Here is a 17126-nt window from a genome sequence, read left to right on the forward strand (position 1 = left end):
TTCTTGGCAGATTACTTTTTTGAAGTATACCGCCACCAACTGTACAGGAGTGTGTAATACCATGAACGTCATGGAGTCTAGGCGTATGTTAATTCAAAATAAACAAAACAAAAACAAACAAAAAATTGAGAATAATTATAATTATACTCTTCTCATTATATCAGTATTATTAAGATAAATAAATAAAGCTTTAAGTCTCTCCCTTGTCATGCCCTTTTCCTCAAGTATGTCATGAATTGAGTTATCCCCTTCCATGTCCTGCCAGACCACTCTATTACCATTATACTTCTCACAAGTAAACAGTACATGCTCCACATCTTCATTTTCTTGGCACTCCATACATAAACCATTTCCCTTTCCTATTATCTGTAGAGTAGAATTCAAACCTGTATGTCCTGATCCAAGTCTGGTATAGAACACTTCTTCCCTTCTGTTTAAACTCAGTGATGTAACCCTTTTCCCTGTCACATTCTTCTGAATTGTATGGTAGTGTCCAGCCTTAAATTCTGTCTCCCATTCTCTTTGCAATTTTTGTATAATTTCAGATTTAATTATGGATTTGACTTCACCCTTTCCCATTGGAACATTAATTCCTATATATTTGTTTTCCAACATCTTTTTTGCAATCTTATCCGCCTCTCCATTTCCTTTAATGCCTATATGAGCTGGAACCCAACAAAATTGAATACTAATTCCAAGATTTCTGAGCTGCAATAACAAATATTCAATAATCAAGTCTTCCCTTGATGAGTGACCTGTGTCTAGGCTATGTAAAGCTGCCATGGAATCTGTACAGATTACACTTCTCAATGGCTTAACCTCTTCGATCCACCTAGGGCTGTTATTAACCCAGTCATTTCAATAGAATATACAGACAAACAGTTATTTAATATCCTTCTCTTTTATTAAATTCTGGGATATACATCCCAATACCACAATGCCCATTTTGTGGATCTTTTGATCCATCAGTATATATTTGAACATATCCATAGAATGATGTTTTTAAATATCCCTGGGAGTATGCTGCAAAACTTTTTTCATTTGGGTGCTCTTTTTTACCTTTCAGTAATTCGCTGTTAACCTCTGGTGATGGGAGAATCCATGGAGGAACAGCACTTAGAACCAATGAAGGACTAAATTTTAGTTCTTTAATTCCATATTGTTCTGCTGTACTGTTGATGTTCCAACCAAACCCTTTTGATTCTTTTTGGTACTCTCAGCAATCTCTAAGAACTGATATTGGATTATTAACACTTCCCACCAGCCTAACCCAGTATGTTAGGGACAACTTAATATACCTTAATTGCCAGGCTGCCACTAATCAGGGTCTGATTCAGTGTAGTCCACGTGAGATGGGATGACCAACGCCATCTCCCGTCAGCCTGGAAGGATACTTAAACCCTAACTATTTCCTTGTCTAGTTAGAGCAGCTGATGGATCTTTAGGTGAAGTCATGCTGTCTCTCCCTTGATGCGCATCATTGTAAATAAACTCTGTTCCCGATTTTTCATACTATTGGTCTGACTGGGTCTCTATTAAAGCTATGGTATCAAAATTGCCATCACCTTGAAGGTATGTCTTTTCAGTAACAAGTTTGATTTAATCATGCTGGCATTATCACAATTTATCAATGAAAGCTGTAAGAATAATGTTTTCTTATATAAAAATTGTTGACACAAGTGAAGAGGTCTACATGAATATGGAGAAAAGTACATGCAATTCTGTTTTGCTTTATTTCTGCACAGAAGCACACAATGACTACTGAAACAGAGTCAAGGTTCAATTTCATCTTGTGAAAAATAAATCAGTGATAAAACTGAATAACTGAATTAGCTCACTAAAGCTTTTGTCTATTTATTCTTCAATTATGTAACAAAGGAACAACATATTCATGAAAGTATTACAATTCCTAATTTAAATGCTTGGCAAAGTTATCATGCAGACTAACAACATCATGTGGTGTGACTCTTTTTGAGGCCTTTAACTAACCCACTGCTGTCTTAGGATCTTTCTCATGGTATACATTTGCAAATGGAATATAGCAGTTATTGAACAAGCTAGACAAGCTTTAGACTTTTCCCAGCATTTAAATTACGACCCATTATGTCACTTAATCTTTCAATATATGAAGAGTTCAGATGCAAAACCCTCTAAATCCGTCTGACCACATTTCTTTTAAATGAGCATTTAAAATCCGGTTCCTATAGGTTTTTGCATAGAAATCGATATTTCAGACCAGGAAGAGAGTGTTATTTGGTGTGTTTTGAAGTTAAATTATTTGATTAACGTATACTATGTGAGGAGAGCATTCACTCACCATCTTTATCTCATTTTTGACGTAGGTGGCATTTAGAGGCTTTTGCATCTGAACCCTTCATATGTATTAGCCTATTATGTATGCACCAGCACTTTGAGACATGGTTCCTTTGATGGTGTAACCCTTATCCGTCATACTAATCTCAGCACCATTTGCTACCCGCCTCTTGAAAGACTGCTGGTCTGCGGAGTACATTCTTTTCAGCAGAGCAGCATCACAAGCTTGTTTTAGATCAAAAATACCCAAACCATAGTAGTTCTCATACACATTTCGGTCAAAGGGGACAGAGAGATTATGACAGCAAGGCGGCAGACTGCAGCCTTGTTTAGGACGATGTCATAGGTGAAGACTCCATATGGTCCCTCTGCTTGTGGGTACTTGCCAAACCCACAAATCACTTGTTTGCCTGCCTTCACTACAGGAATAAGAGGAATCTCACAGTATCCAGAGTTCATGTAGACCCTGACACAAAACACCAATCACACAGAATATAGAATGTTTCATTGAATGACCTTTAACTCAGTGTTTCTTAACTGGTGGGTCGGGACCCAAAAGTGGGTCGCAGAACCGTACTGGGTGGGTCACGGAGCTTGTGGGTTAAAAAATAATATGGATTCACTTAAATTGAGGACAAAATGGGACCGAAACCCCAATGTGTGGTGTGCAGTGAATTGCTGGCACATGAGAGCATGAAACCATCAAAACTAAAAAGGAGGCCCCAGCTGTGGCGCAACTGGCTGGGGCACCTGCACCGTATGCCGGCGACCTGGGTTTGATACCCGCCCCGTGGTCATTTCCGGATCCCACCCCAACTCTTTCCCCCACTCGCTTCCCGTCATTCTCAACTGTCCTAAAGGCATAAAAAGCCCCCCAAAAAAAAACTTAAAAACAAAAAAAAAACTAAAATGTCACAAGGAAACTAACTGTCGAATACTTTGAAAGGTGACATCAGGAGTTGAAGACTTTATAAATGTAATGCCAAACATCAGCATGTTCCAAACATGTAGGCCTACAGGCACTTTACGTGTCCTACCATAGTTCACCGTATCCATTCGGGCCTAAATGAACATGGGAAATTGTGGGTCCCAAAGCCAGACCAGTTAAGAACTACTGCTTTAACTTTTACATCATAACATTTTATTCAGATCATGAACAACGTTGATCTTTATGTTGAGTTGTTTTTGCTGTATCCTTACTCACTGTGAATTTGTGAGGGTGGCGTCTGTATCGTTACACATTTCAATAAGCGTTTTTCGGTCAGTCACAACACTAAGGTATGACATGGCGTCCATAAGCATTGTTATTGCAGCCTCTGCAGCATCTGCCATCTGTCAGAAGATGATAATCAACTAAATGTTACTTAACAATTTTCCCTTATTACTAACATATGTTTGAAATAACAAAAACATTTGCAGGAGGAATAGTTGATATGACAAATAGATGAAAGTGTATGAAAGCTGTTCACCAAAACTGTTTCTAACATTTATCTGTTGCAGTATATGTGGAAAAAATAATATGGCAAAGTGTTACCTTCTTAGTAGCTGTTCTCTTTACTTCAAGTCAAAAATATCTTGCTGTGTTACCAAACACATATCAATTGAAAGTAAAACGGTTACCTTTATTTATGTCTTTGACTTGTGGTCAAACTAAAAAATGTGGTCAGGGCTTTTAGAGAAAGCCTGAGAACGTTTTATAACTTGTAGCCTAGTCTTTTTATAACCTCAGACTCAAAAAGATGTGAGCATGTGCACATATTTATTATGATGCTTAGACTGACAAATGTTGTATGTAGTTCAGATTTCATAAAGCCTGAATTGTTTTAAAACATTTTGGAGTATCAGGTGAGGTCCAATATGAAAATGGTGAATTTATTTGAAATAGCTTATAGATAGATAGATAGATACAATAAAATAATGTTAAATAAATAAATAGTCCAGATGAGTTTTGTGTTCAGAAGTCTGAAGCATCTATAGTGTCTTCCAGAGGAAGCTACAGGTACAAATGCTCCTCAATATACAAAAGAAAAATTACAGTTTGAATTATCTATAAAAGGTCACATTTCACATATACTGTAAAGGCAAAAGTAACTGAGAAAGACTAGCCTGCATCACCTGTCTATACCTTATATTCAACCCCATTTCCAAAAAAGGTTGGATAAGTAAGCTAAATTTATTTCTAAAGCACATTTACACGGCTTACACTGACCAAAGTGCTAGGCATTCAGCATTAATTGTTTGTTTCTAGATGTGCAAGCTGCCTATCATAATCACTAATGCACCCCCTACATCACAGATGCTGGCTTTTGAACTGTGCACTAGAGCTGGTGCATTGCTTTTTAGTTAGTTAGTTGGTTATACAAGTTCATAGAGAAGGGAAGTATTTTTTGTATGTCGAAAGGAATTATTTCTGCCAGAAATCATTTTTCTTTTGGTAAAATGATAGTATCATGAAACCTCTTGTGCCTCAAAGAGAATGATGTGCATGAAATTTGAAATAATACTACATTGTATTTTTTCAAATTTCATGCACATCATTCTCTTTGAGTTTGTTGTAAAAAACCGCTGCTGTTAAACAGCTTCTGAGACTCTGGAAACTTGAGGTTAGAGGCACAAGAGGTTTCACTTTTCTTGTTGGTCCCTTATAAGAACACGCTTCATTTCTGAGAAAAGAAAAGTAATAACGAGAGTTTAAAAATGCTATACTGGAAATAAATACATACATGTGTAAATACATGTATACGTGTGTATATTTGAAATCAGGGGTACAGTCTCAGTTGTCAAATATCATGTCTGAGAAATTAAGTCATCTGGTCTTGTTTCCAATGTTCTGAATCCATTTCAGGTTGATTTTATGTTTCCTATATTATGAATAACAGTCAGTTATATTGGATCAATCTAATATGCAACATCTGTGCTTGATAACAGATATTTCCCCATCCCTGCCCTTACCAATTTCTTGTATATTATTAAGATCTTCCCTTTAGTAAAGGGTGTGATGTTGCCAGTTCTCTTATGGGGTCCTATGCTTCTTAAAGCATATGACAGATTTAGGGGTGATACTGGTATTGGTGATAACCATAATATTTCCAAATTAAACATCAATATCGTATTAATAAAACAAATATAATATCATAATGTTTTGATGATCAGTTCATTTGGTTGCCTTTTCACTACCCATTAAAGGTATAATCTGGAATAAAAACAACCTAAGGTAAAAGAGTTTAAACTTTCATCACTTTGTAATATAAGAGTAAACACAGACACATTCAGTACTGCTTGTTGAGAGATGACTGGCATTTTAATAGTTTGTAAACTTTAAGAAAATACAATTTGTTACCATCCCCCTTCTATGCCTTTCCAAAACATTTCAAACAAGGGAAAATATACTATTATCATTAATCAAACTGCAACGCACACCCCTGGAAAACAGGACAAACATACCATGAAAGAACAAGACATGATAACCAACACTCTCAACACAAAAGTGCTAACACAAAACTAGGTAGCATACGTAGCCACTCACACAAACACATCTCAGTAACTGAATGGTCTCACACAGAAAAGCGTACTAGTTCCTGTTTTCCTTAAATACCGTGCTTTCAAGGGTGTTAATGTATGTGATGATGTTTGTTTTGTGAAAGTGTGGGTGTGTGGCTGTACCTAATAGCATCACAGTTATAATGCTGAACAAAGGGTGCCCTCAGGAACACAATGCTATAAGAAAGATGGGACTGGGGGGTAACAGGCAATTGGGTCATGTCCAAGTGAAGGTACATTACAGTATGCATTCTAATCACAATACAGTACCAGTATAGCTATCAATACAGAGAAAAAAGCTGCAAGAGAGATGTCAGTTGAGGACAACAGAGAGGTAGAAATGGAGAGGAGTTATCTTGTCACATTATCTTGTTCTTGACAGGAGGACATTCCCTTTACATCAGCTGGCTGGTATTGCGAGAGCTTAAGTGCTTTAGGGGAGAGGAATAAGAACAGTTAGTATGGTAAGTAGAGCGTTGCGAACTTCAGAATCAGAGGAAGTGTGTGCGTGTGTGTGTGAGGGTGGGCGAGAGAGGGAGATATGCATAGAGTGTGTATTTGTGCAAGCAGTGAGCACAAATGCGTGTTTCTGTCGGTTTGTGTTTCTTTAAGGCTGAGCAAGTGGCTGCAAGTCATAGCTCTAGATATTTAGATATTAACCACAGGTTGCTATGGAAGCTATTTTCACCACAGCAATATCAGTGAGCTCGCATTCAGCAATGCACCTCATTACCAAGACAGTGTTTTGTGTAGGCATGTTGAACTGGCTGCGACTAACACCTGCAGGGAAAGCAGAGACGCAATGAGAGCTTAACTTGTAATGCAGATAGAGGAAGCACAGCAGAGCATGAATCTCAGAGGAAGAAGGGAAACTGCAGTCTGGGTCCTGCATTTAGCAGAACATCCACATCTGGCACAAGCACTTTAAAAAATGAATGATACGACTGCTCATGTCTCCTTTAATCTGACTGTCAATCATTCAAAGCATTCAATCCCATAGTATCAGTGGATATGATGAGCAAACTTGTCATTTCAAATTTGTATCAGATACATTTGAGATTTAGTGAGATTTAGTTATTATTGCATTAATCTAGTAAAAGGGATCACAGGGTAAGACTGATTTGTTTTTGTTCTGTCGGGTAAGTATGTTGTCATGGCACTCGATTTGGATGCCTCTCCAGGGGGAATAGACTGCAGTTTGCTCTGCCTTCCACCTGAGGCCGGTGCCTCCAGCCTCCCCTGGGGCTCTCAGCTCTTGCCCGCTGAGATCTGGGGGAACTCTCGGTAGATCTCCTGCGCGATGAGCTTGTCCATTTGCCGGACATTGCTGGAGCCGTCGGCAGCCCCCATCTCGTCCTCCTCCCCGAGGATCCTCTGCAGCGCGGCACGCAGGTCGTCCATGCGGTGCTGGTGCTCCAGGTAGTCAGTGGAGCGCATGATGGCGTGCATGAGAGACAGGTACTCCATCCTCAGCTGCACCCCAGAGATGGAGTGAAGATACAAGAGACATATGACGAGAAAGACGGTTAAAAACAATGACATGCAGATAATAATTCCAACAAAATCATCAAGCTGCCAATCTACTTCATAACACAGCAGCATGACAAACATTTTCTGACGTTGCTTCTACAGTTTTGAACCGAGTATCTCAGTTGTACACCAGTATTAGCAAATCTCCAGTCTGTGACTTGAAGTATGAGCTCACCTTTTCTCCAGCTGACAGGTCAGAAATCTGACGGACACAGATGTCGATCATCACCATCATGTCGGTGCGGTAGAAGATCTGGGCAGACTCTTGGTTAGCGAACACATCCTGAAGGAACTTGAGCACTGAATGCGGAGCTGGAGGTTCATGCTTGAACACACACACAGGGTCATCTGCGTGGGGAAGGCACAGGACATAAATGTGAAATAGTCGCTTCGATTATTTTATTTGAATTTGAGCCATAGTTCGTATTTGAGCTGTCCAGTCCCACTGTAGGATAGGTCTCATTCATGGCAGAATGCAGCAAGTGGTAAAAATGTATTGTCTGAAAGACCAAAGTCCAAATGTTCAGTGGCATTCAAATCTGTGACATCTAGGTAGCAATTTTAAAGTGGATTGCAAATATAGACCCTTTATTGGACACCTTTGATGTTAAAAACAGACAAGGGACAAGTTGAAAAGTGGTAATAAGCAGGTGGCACAATTCTAACTCACCCCCTCGGTTTAGCAGCAGTAGTATTTTCTCTGTCAGTATCTTCACATTGGGTTTCTTGATCAGGCTCTTCATGACCATATTATTGGCTGGCACTACGAAGGAAACAGTATAGGTTCATACAACAGTAGCACTGAAATCAAATCAAACATGATATAGACACATAATCCACTACATTCATCTGAATACAACTGGGATTGCAGTACTATGAGGGTACATTAAAATGAAAACTTTGTCACAAATGACTTGTTATCAGTTAGTACAGCTAGTGTAACTATAGACAGTGGATAGTGTTGTGCGGACACAGCAAATCTCATTCCCGACACCTTAAGCCTCCTTGCTCACACACTCGCATCCCACATTCATCTGGGCTTGTGAATCTGAGTCCAGGGACAGGCTGTGCTTGTCTACACATGCAGGTTACCCAAGTCAGTGGATTTATCCGCCTCACTGGCTTGGTCATTTTTCTGTCGTTTTTTCTCTCCTCACCGCTCAGATGCAAATTGAAGGCCAGAACCAGGTTGATGAAGAGGTCTGGCAGCTGTTCAGTAGGGTCTGAGGGAAGGCCGTCCTCAATAACATCCAGGAGGAACTGCATAAAGTCACTGTTCAAATGCTCTGTAGGAAACAAGATGGACACAGAGGGTTCCAACTGCTGACTGACACTTGCTCAAATATACAACTATTCACTTAACTCATAAATTAATATCAGCAGCATTCAATTCAAAGAAAGGAACATCTCAGATCACTGAAATAGCAGATCAGAAGAGCATTTCAACTAGAACATCTGACATTTAAAGCTTCATCTGTTTGTGAGCTACAAATGATTTTGGACTTACCATAATGGTGATAAGGTACCTGCTCCCCCATACAGAAGATCATGGAGAGTACCAATGCCGTGTAACACATCTTCTGATGCTCTGGGAATAACAGGAGGGAAAGAAGAATTACAATCAAGCAAATCAGACACTGAAGTTTTCAGACTTAAAGCACTTAAAACTGTTGTTATATCTCATTATTCCATGTTACATATACATGTATTTAAATCATTTCTTAATTATAATCTTATGTATAATATGAATCTATAGTCTCATGCAGAATGACAAAATACACAGAGTTTACAGTCCTCATAAGCCTGTCAGAGTGAACTGAAAACGATGGCATGATATCTGCATGATTCGTGCGGTTGAGTTCTCACCCTGTGTGTCAGTCTGCAGGTCGCGGGCCAGCTCCATGGGCAGGATGGAGTTGAGCAGCGTGGAGATGAGAGCAGCGTCCAGGCCACACACGGCCCCAAACACCTTCAGCAGCAGCAGCCGCAGAGACACGCGGTGCTCCTGGACACACAGCAAGTCAACACAGTGGCATCAGGAAAGGGCTACAGACCCTTTCAACAATAAAAACAAAAACAATGCTTAAACGTTCTATTTGGTTCCCAATCTACTTCCTCTGCATTAAGATAACATATGGAATGTTAAAACGGAAGCCTTGTGGGGCCAACTATGATGCTGATAATGGAACTCTCTTGAAAGGGTCTACAGGGAGTTTTTCTGGTTGAAAATCAGTGAAAAGGGTCTACAGGAAACAACATGAAGTTTCAAGAGAACACTGGCAAACACTGAGCCAAGTTCATTCTTAACTGTTAATGGAGAGGGATTTAGGAGAGTTTGTTGTATTTGCATATTTTCTCACACTTAAAAGTTCTCCTTGAGGTGGAAAGAAAAAATAAGTGTAGTTGTGGTCATATACTGTACAATTTATCTGCAGATTTCCTCCATCATATACAAATTATCTGCAGATTTCCTCCGTCATATACAATTTATCTGCAGATTTCCTTTGTCATATACAATTTATCTGCAGATTTCCTCCGTCATATATAATTTATCTGCAGATTTCCTTTGTCATATACAAATTATCTGCAGATTTCCTCTGTCATATACAATTTATCTGCAGATTTCCTTTGTCATATACAATTTATCTGCAGATTTCCTCCGTCATATACAATTTATCTGCAGATTTCCTCCTTCCTTTATCTGCAGAACTGCTTTAGAAAAAGTAGTTCTATCTTCTTCACTGAATAATAGAATTTTAACATAGGCAAGACTTACATACCAATTACTCTGTTTGCCAGACTGTTATCCTGTCATTGACCACTGACCATCATCCACATACTCAAGTACAGCTTGTTTTATTGAAAACGAAGAGTAAAGTTAAATAAATATCTGCTCACCATCTGGTAATATGAGACAAGAGACATCACAGGCTCTGAATGGTTGACCCTACACATCCTCTTGCACACCTCCGGGTCTGCATCCGTCTGACATGAAACAGAAAATAAGCCAATAGCATCAGAGGTTGAACATGGGAGGCACATACTGATTTTACACATGGGATTTTATTACATTGTATTAGATGAACAATAACAATTCCTTGTCTATAAAGAATGAAAACTAGTGCTGTCTGGTGCAAGTCAAAGCAAGTGGAAGTACAATAGGATGAGGATCAACTGTAGGCAACCTCTGGGGCCAGTTTCACAAAAATAGACTATGGCTTAGATATAGTAGATAGGCAGACATCTAAATTAAACCGTTGCACAAAGCAGTTTAGTTCTTGACTATCTTAAGTAGGTCTATGCAATGCATTGCAATGAACCAACAAAGCTCAATTTTTCCCAAGCAGAAAACAACCCCGACTCTAGAATAGTCTACCTACCCACATTAAGTTCTCATCACTGTTTTAAGTCTAACTTAAAGACTTTCCTTTTTTCCAAGCTTTTAATATGCCATATTGCCAGGAAAAGGTGAAACAGTCTAACTTGCATTAGACTATTATAAAAATTAAGACTGGTCTAACACTATAAACTAGTCTAAAACAGCTTTGTGAAACCGGCTCCCAATCTTGAAAGCTTGACTTTATATAATGTCTAATTAATCATTATTGGTCATTTAACCAGAATCAGCCTGTGGAATGATATGTGAAACAACCAGCTATATAACAGTTGTGTGAGTGGGACAAAACCCTGAAACCGGCGGCTTTTTTAGCATACACAAATATGTGACAACATATGGCATTTTTGAGCTGGTCGTTTGAGGCTAAAGGTGATGATACAGGGGGCAACCTTTTGAGCACTGTTGCTGGGCCACCACATAATTAATTCTACACATCTGATCAGGCGATCGTGAAAATTTGCCTACCGATGATTAAAGTTCTCCAGACAAAAACTGTTACCTAATATAAATGGGAACATGCCAAAACCATGATAATCAGGACCACTGCCCAGCAACATTGCTCAAAAAGTTGCCACATGTATCATCAACTTTGACAAAACATAAGATCCGGGGCAGAAGAGGTTCCAGGGCCACACAGTAAATATGGCCTTCAGGCACAATGACTTTGAGTCCAAAGAAAAAAAGGCCAGCTATAATCATTCAATGTTCAAATCTGCCTTCTGAATAGTATGCAAATCTAACATTTCAGATCACAGTTTGACTGCGCCTGTAAGAAACGGTAAGCTCTGTTTGTCCCTCACTAGGATCTGTAGGAGCTCCTCCAGGTATCCAGCTATGACGGCATGGTCCTCATGCAGAGCCCAGCTGCGCTGCTGCGAGTCGTCACGGTGACGATCCAGATCTCCAAAGATCACCTCCAGGCGCTTCTCATCGTGGCACACTTGCCCCTGTGGCAAGGCTGTGCCCAAATCCTGGAGGACAGGGGACAAAATTAGCATAGAGTGAAAAGGGTGAAAAGGGTTCAAGGGTAATTCTTTCCAGTGATTTATTTGAAGTGTGATTTATTAACTCCAGGACAAAAAAATGTTTCGAACATGAGGTGAGCTAACCTTGCTCTCCACCAATGAGATGAGGATTTGCTCCAGAGTCGAGGCTGCCTGGGGTATGGTGCTTTGCAGGTGGCCAACAACCACGCCCACAGCCACACGAGAAAGCTCATAACTAAGGCCTGTGTTTTTACGGACGAGCTCGATGAGTTCTGCCCCTGTTGTCATGGGCACAGGTTCTGACTTAGTGGGACTTCCTGGGGGAGTTATAGACACTGGGGGTGGGGCCAAGGGCCACTCCGCCTCTGCAGGCTCCTGATTGGTTGACACTGGAGCTGGAGGGGGAGGTGGCTGAGGCTGTGGAGCAGGTCCTTTCTTGGATGGAGCTGGCTGTGGGGACAGGCTAGGCTGAGGCTGCTCCACTGGAGGAGGAGGGACCTTGGCACGGGTGGGCACCGGAGGTGGAGTACCAGCCACACTGGGCAGACTTACGTCCGAAGACACCACAGAGTGCGTGGAACCAGAATCTAATGAGATGGAGCTACTGGACGGGGAAACTCCCCTTGGAGAAGCCTTGGTGGAACCTTGACCTGTAGAAGACACTCGAGAGATGGTGTCTGGCTCTGTTACAAAAAAGGAAACAGACAGAAAAAAATGCAGCAAGAGACCGTATCATATCTGAGACACCAACCAGTGGGAAACGAGTGAAAGTGTATATATCATCTGCCAACCTGTTCGCCGAGTCTCTCTTCGCTTCTCGGGTGGGGGTGGGGTTGTTGGTGCTGCTCGACGAGGCTGAGGAGGCACCTATAGGACAAAGGGAATACACAAAGGAGTTGGGATGAGAGACTCAAAGACTGGAGTACATGGAGATGAAAACACACATCATATAACGGCAGTGTGGAACATCTCAGTGTAGAAATATCAGATGGGTTGAAAGGGTGCACTTTATCATGATCATGACACACAGACAAAATGAGGCTTGACAGAAAAGGCTGTTGTGGAAGCATATGGGTGCTTCTTGGGGAACCTGATAGAATCCCGGATCTCCTGGCATCCTGTCAGGGGGCTCTGCTATTGGCTCGCTGGCCTGGCGTCCATAAGGTCGGTTAAGCCCATTGGGCAGCGGAGGCGTGTGGCTGAGCGACAGGTCACTGGCAGAGGAGGGGAGAGCCTGCTTGTGGCTGGATGGAGTGGGGCTTCGCCGGGAGAGGATTTCCTTTCTGTGATGTATCAACTTCCTGATATCATACGCAGAGAAGGCAGAAGCAAACAAAAAGTAATGTTTTCCTGACATTACTGTCATGGTGATAGAGACAAATGAGGAATTGGATGGAGACAGGAAAAACGATGGAAGTTCCTGTCACATGACAAACTCATACCACTTCAGAAGGAGAAACAAAACAACCTTGTAATATCTATGTGTAATATTACTGTCAATAATTACAAACATTGAGTCAATGAGATATGAATGTTGTAAAACTTAACCCTCACTGGACTTGAATCTGTGCATATCTGCAAATCAAAACTTCTGTCTCCATCAATATCTCTGATCAGAACCCTTCTTCATACCACCCACAGTAAAAGTAGCCACAAATGATGCTGCATTTCCCTAGGCCTAGCACATGAAATGTGGTCTAGCTCATAAAGCAGGCAAAAATTGTGGCAACTAGGCCCCAGCTGTGACGCAACTGGCTGGGGCACCTGCACCGTACGCCGGCAACCCGGGTTCCATTCCCTCCCCGTGGTCCTTTCCAGATCCCACCCCTGCTCTCTCTCCCATTTGCTTCCTGTCACTATCATTAAAGGCATAAAAAGGCCAAAAAATATACTTTAAAAAAAAAAGAAGAAAATTGTGGCAACTAGCTTCATTACTAGTAATTCTCTTACGGATTCAGTGAGGGTGGTCAGAGCCACGTGTATAACGGGTGTACATGTGTTCAAGTCCAGGTGTGATTGTTTAGTGTGTGCAAACATGAACCCACTGGAGCACATCTCTCTGCTCTAAGTTGTATTTGCCTCCATTCTTCATGGCCACATTGTGGATGCCTTCTATTGCTCTGTCAATTGACTGCAAGACCTCATCCTGCTCTGGAGCCTGCAGAAGAGATATGGAAGGTGACAGGGAGAGAGAGAGAGAGACGAGAGGATGGAGAGAAGGACGAAAGAAGACTTGAATTTTACGTATCCAAACGTAACACCATATGTGACACCATCAAGAAACAGTGTGAAAAAAACAAACAGCAAATTCTGCCTGGGAGGAGATGGGACCTCAGGCGGAAGAATCTGGGGCAGTTATCTAACAGCAGGGACTGTCAGCCATCAGAGAGATGCCAACACGACCAGGCTGCACTATGGAGACAAAAGCATTATGCCAAACTCAAAACCTGCATTTGAGGAGACTAAGAGGGACAACAGGACATGACCAGACCTGCTCTAAAATATGAGACTAATGCAAAGAAAATGTAGGTGATAAGCTACTCAAGGTAATATCATTAGCATCAAGTAATGGTTGACAGACAAGTTGACTGCCTACAGTAACTTCAGAAGATGATCTAAAACAACTAGAGAAGACAACCATAACTATGAATTTACAATGGGCCCATAAACAGGGAAGGAATGTAGTTGTTTTACAGATTTTGCATGCAAAGTAAAGGAGGGCTGTGTCAACTAGAAAGGGGTAGCTCAGACATCCAAGAGCATGACTCACATGCCAAAGATCTCTTGTGTCCTGGTGCCAATTACAACAGGAGAGGAAAAAGACAGACAAGGTTGATCACTGCAGTGACGCAAAAACAATATCTGCCTAACCACTGGACTGCCTCATCAATTCTCCACTGGTCAAGTAATGCAAACCCAACAGTAGGGATATTGTTGCTGTGTGAACATGGAAAAGAATAATGACAAATATGTCACTGAACAAAATGTTAAGAGACAGATAATGAGTTACTATAATCAGTTGAGAGTGGTTTTCGACATCAATAGGTCAAAAAGATTAATTTAATTGATGAATGGCTGGGTTGCGTTGTAAGAGGCAGGTGGCTAACTTGATTTAATGCTGCTTGAGCTGAATTTTAAATAAACGTGACTAATCCTTTTGTTCTCACAGTTTGCCCCACTCCTGGGTCACTTTCGGATCCTATCGGATCCCGGACCCATCACGGGATATTTTGTGCGCATGACTCAGAGGGCAAATGCGCGGAAACAAATTAATGCATTTTGGCTGATTTGGCTGCTGCATCAACCCCTCCAGCTGGCATATCGACCTGCAGCCAAGCCCATCTTCTTCGCATCACTTTGCCCTACACACAGCAATATCCAGTGTATTTCATAAACCCCAGCCAATCTGATTAGGTCATGCACTGGGCATTCTCCGTGTTCATAACGTAGCCTACGATGTAGGCTTTTACCATTTTAAAGGGAACACCATGACTGTTGCAACAGAGCAGGCGACCTCCTCTACGCCCCATGCTCGACATTTGCGATTCTAGCACAAGCACAAACACAAGCACCCGCCCGGCACAGTCCGTATGACATTTCGAAAACAAGGCAGTAGCCTAGATTAGACATTACAGGCACATTTAGGCAGACAAGCACATCATAGCACAAAAAATCACGGATTCGTCGTAAACGTTCCAGGATTACACTCGGCCTGCTACACTACATAAAGGTATATAAAGGACTAACCTGAACTTTCTCGATGTAAGAGGCAGGTATATAGCCGGTCTCCCCGGAGCTGCAGCGAGATCCAAGCCACCAGTGTTTGTTACTGCGTTCCAAGATCAAAAAGCTTTCTCCAGCCGCGAAGTGGAGAGAGTTGGGCTCCGAGGATCGAAAGGCATAAAGAGACTTGTACATAGCGAATAAATCTCTTGTCAGTAGAGATCCTAGATAATTTGGTAACAGTCTCAAGTCGTCCTTTAAGACCTCAATTAAGTATAACTATTAGGTAAGACACAGATACTGTACATATTCTGCAACCTTTCTCAATAGTGATGACCACCACTGATCCAACTTAAGACTCCCTTGTGCAGTAAACACTGTAGGGGGCGCGCACGTAAAGCAACCAACATGGGCACGCCCCTCTGGAATCCAGACCAAATAATCAACGATTGAAAAATGATAATGACATTTAGAGGAGGACATTTTTGTTTTATTTTTACTTGTTTTGATCGCCCGTTATATGTTGTCCGACAAACTATTCAGTTATAAATTGATTTAAAATATAAAATATAAAATTAAATATGCGCATGATTACCTCCATAATTTGATGCTGTATTGATAAATACCGTTCAGACATAACTAAGAGAAAGCTACACATTCCATAATTTTATTAGATTATTTTACTGTTATATTTAATCTGATTGTGCTCATTTTCAGGAAGCAACTTCAGGATGCCTCATTGCCATATTTATCAGATAGATGTTAAAAAAAATGCCAGGTATCGTTTCCATGCTGGAATACGAGAAATTAGGCTACGTTAGCTCCTCTATTTGATAGCTTGGTTCCGTTATTCTAGCGAAATTAGCGATTGTTCAGCGAAAATAAGACTTCCGGTTGAGCAGAATTTGCTAAATAAAAGTCGCGTAATACACAACGTGTTCTAGACCTGTTTTTTTAGCAGATTCGGTCTTTGTAGGTACGCAAACCCGTGTATAATTGCTCAAGTTCGATTGACTTGTCAGATGAAATGGAGAATTTTGAACCTGTCGCTATCCTGAGTGTCTGCACGTAATTCTTCATAACGTACTGATTCACTAGGTGCAACACCCAAACGGGTCCGTGCAGACACTAATTACATACAGAATATCGGTCCATTTGATTTGCTTTATATCCATTTAATATGCTTTACTGTTTACAGGACACAAGACCAGAAATCAAATGCCTAACAATAAAAAATAAGCGAAACAAATGTGGTAAATGTTTTGTTTAAATTTTATTTTATTGTTCTTCATTTAATTTGCAATAAATATTTAATAGGTTTAAGAATGTGTAATTCTATTGCATGAGTAGTTTCATTGTTTCCTTATCAACAATCAGTTGTTTGTTTAGGCCTATTTAGGCTACACATAAATACTGAAGAATTAATGATACAATGCCGCAATTTAGAATGCACATTTATTAATAAAGCTAATGTTTTAACCCCAATGAACAGTGAACAGCTGGAAGACACATGCATTATATTCAAAATCTGAGGGTCAAGTCACAGTAACGTCGTACAGCACTGAAATGTAGAGTAGTTTAAAAACAGAAGAGACAGTACAAAACATGCACATGTATTAATTAAGCTGATGTTTTAA

General features: G+C 40.7%; 1 protein-coding gene across 3 annotated transcripts; it reads right to left on the reverse strand.

The window, feature by feature from the left end:
- Positions 1-5586: 5586 nt before the first annotated feature.
- On the reverse strand, positions 5587-16049 carry LOC121707205 (NCK-interacting protein with SH3 domain-like). Of its 3 annotated transcripts, none has more exons than XM_042089570.1 (13): positions 15514-16049; positions 13812-13924; positions 12857-13067; positions 12558-12633; positions 11890-12416; positions 11581-11751; positions 10282-10368; positions 9250-9388; positions 8891-8971; positions 8541-8669; positions 8054-8146; positions 7559-7731; positions 5587-7326 (listed from the first exon to the last, which is right to left on the reverse strand). In XM_042089570.1, exons 1-13 carry the CDS (start codon positions 15682-15684, stop codon positions 7102-7104), a joined length of 2196 nt encoding a protein of 731 aa, XP_041945504.1. In that variant the 5' UTR covers positions 15685-16049; the 3' UTR covers positions 5587-7101. The 3 variants fall into 3 exon arrangements, with proteins under 3 accessions (XP_041945504.1, XP_041945503.1, XP_041945505.1); XM_042089569.1 differs by having other exon boundaries at positions 11890-12449; positions 15514-16047; XM_042089571.1 differs by lacking the exons at positions 12857-13067; positions 13812-13924 and having other exon boundaries at positions 11890-12449; positions 15514-16047.
- Between the last annotated feature and the right edge of the window lie 1077 nt (positions 16050-17126).

The sequence above is a fragment of the Alosa sapidissima genome, chromosome 4 (genome assembly GCF_018492685.1).
Source record: "Alosa sapidissima isolate fAloSap1 chromosome 4, fAloSap1.pri, whole genome shotgun sequence".
In the NCBI taxonomy this organism is placed as follows: Eukaryota; Metazoa; Chordata; class Actinopteri; order Clupeiformes; family Clupeidae; genus Alosa; species Alosa sapidissima.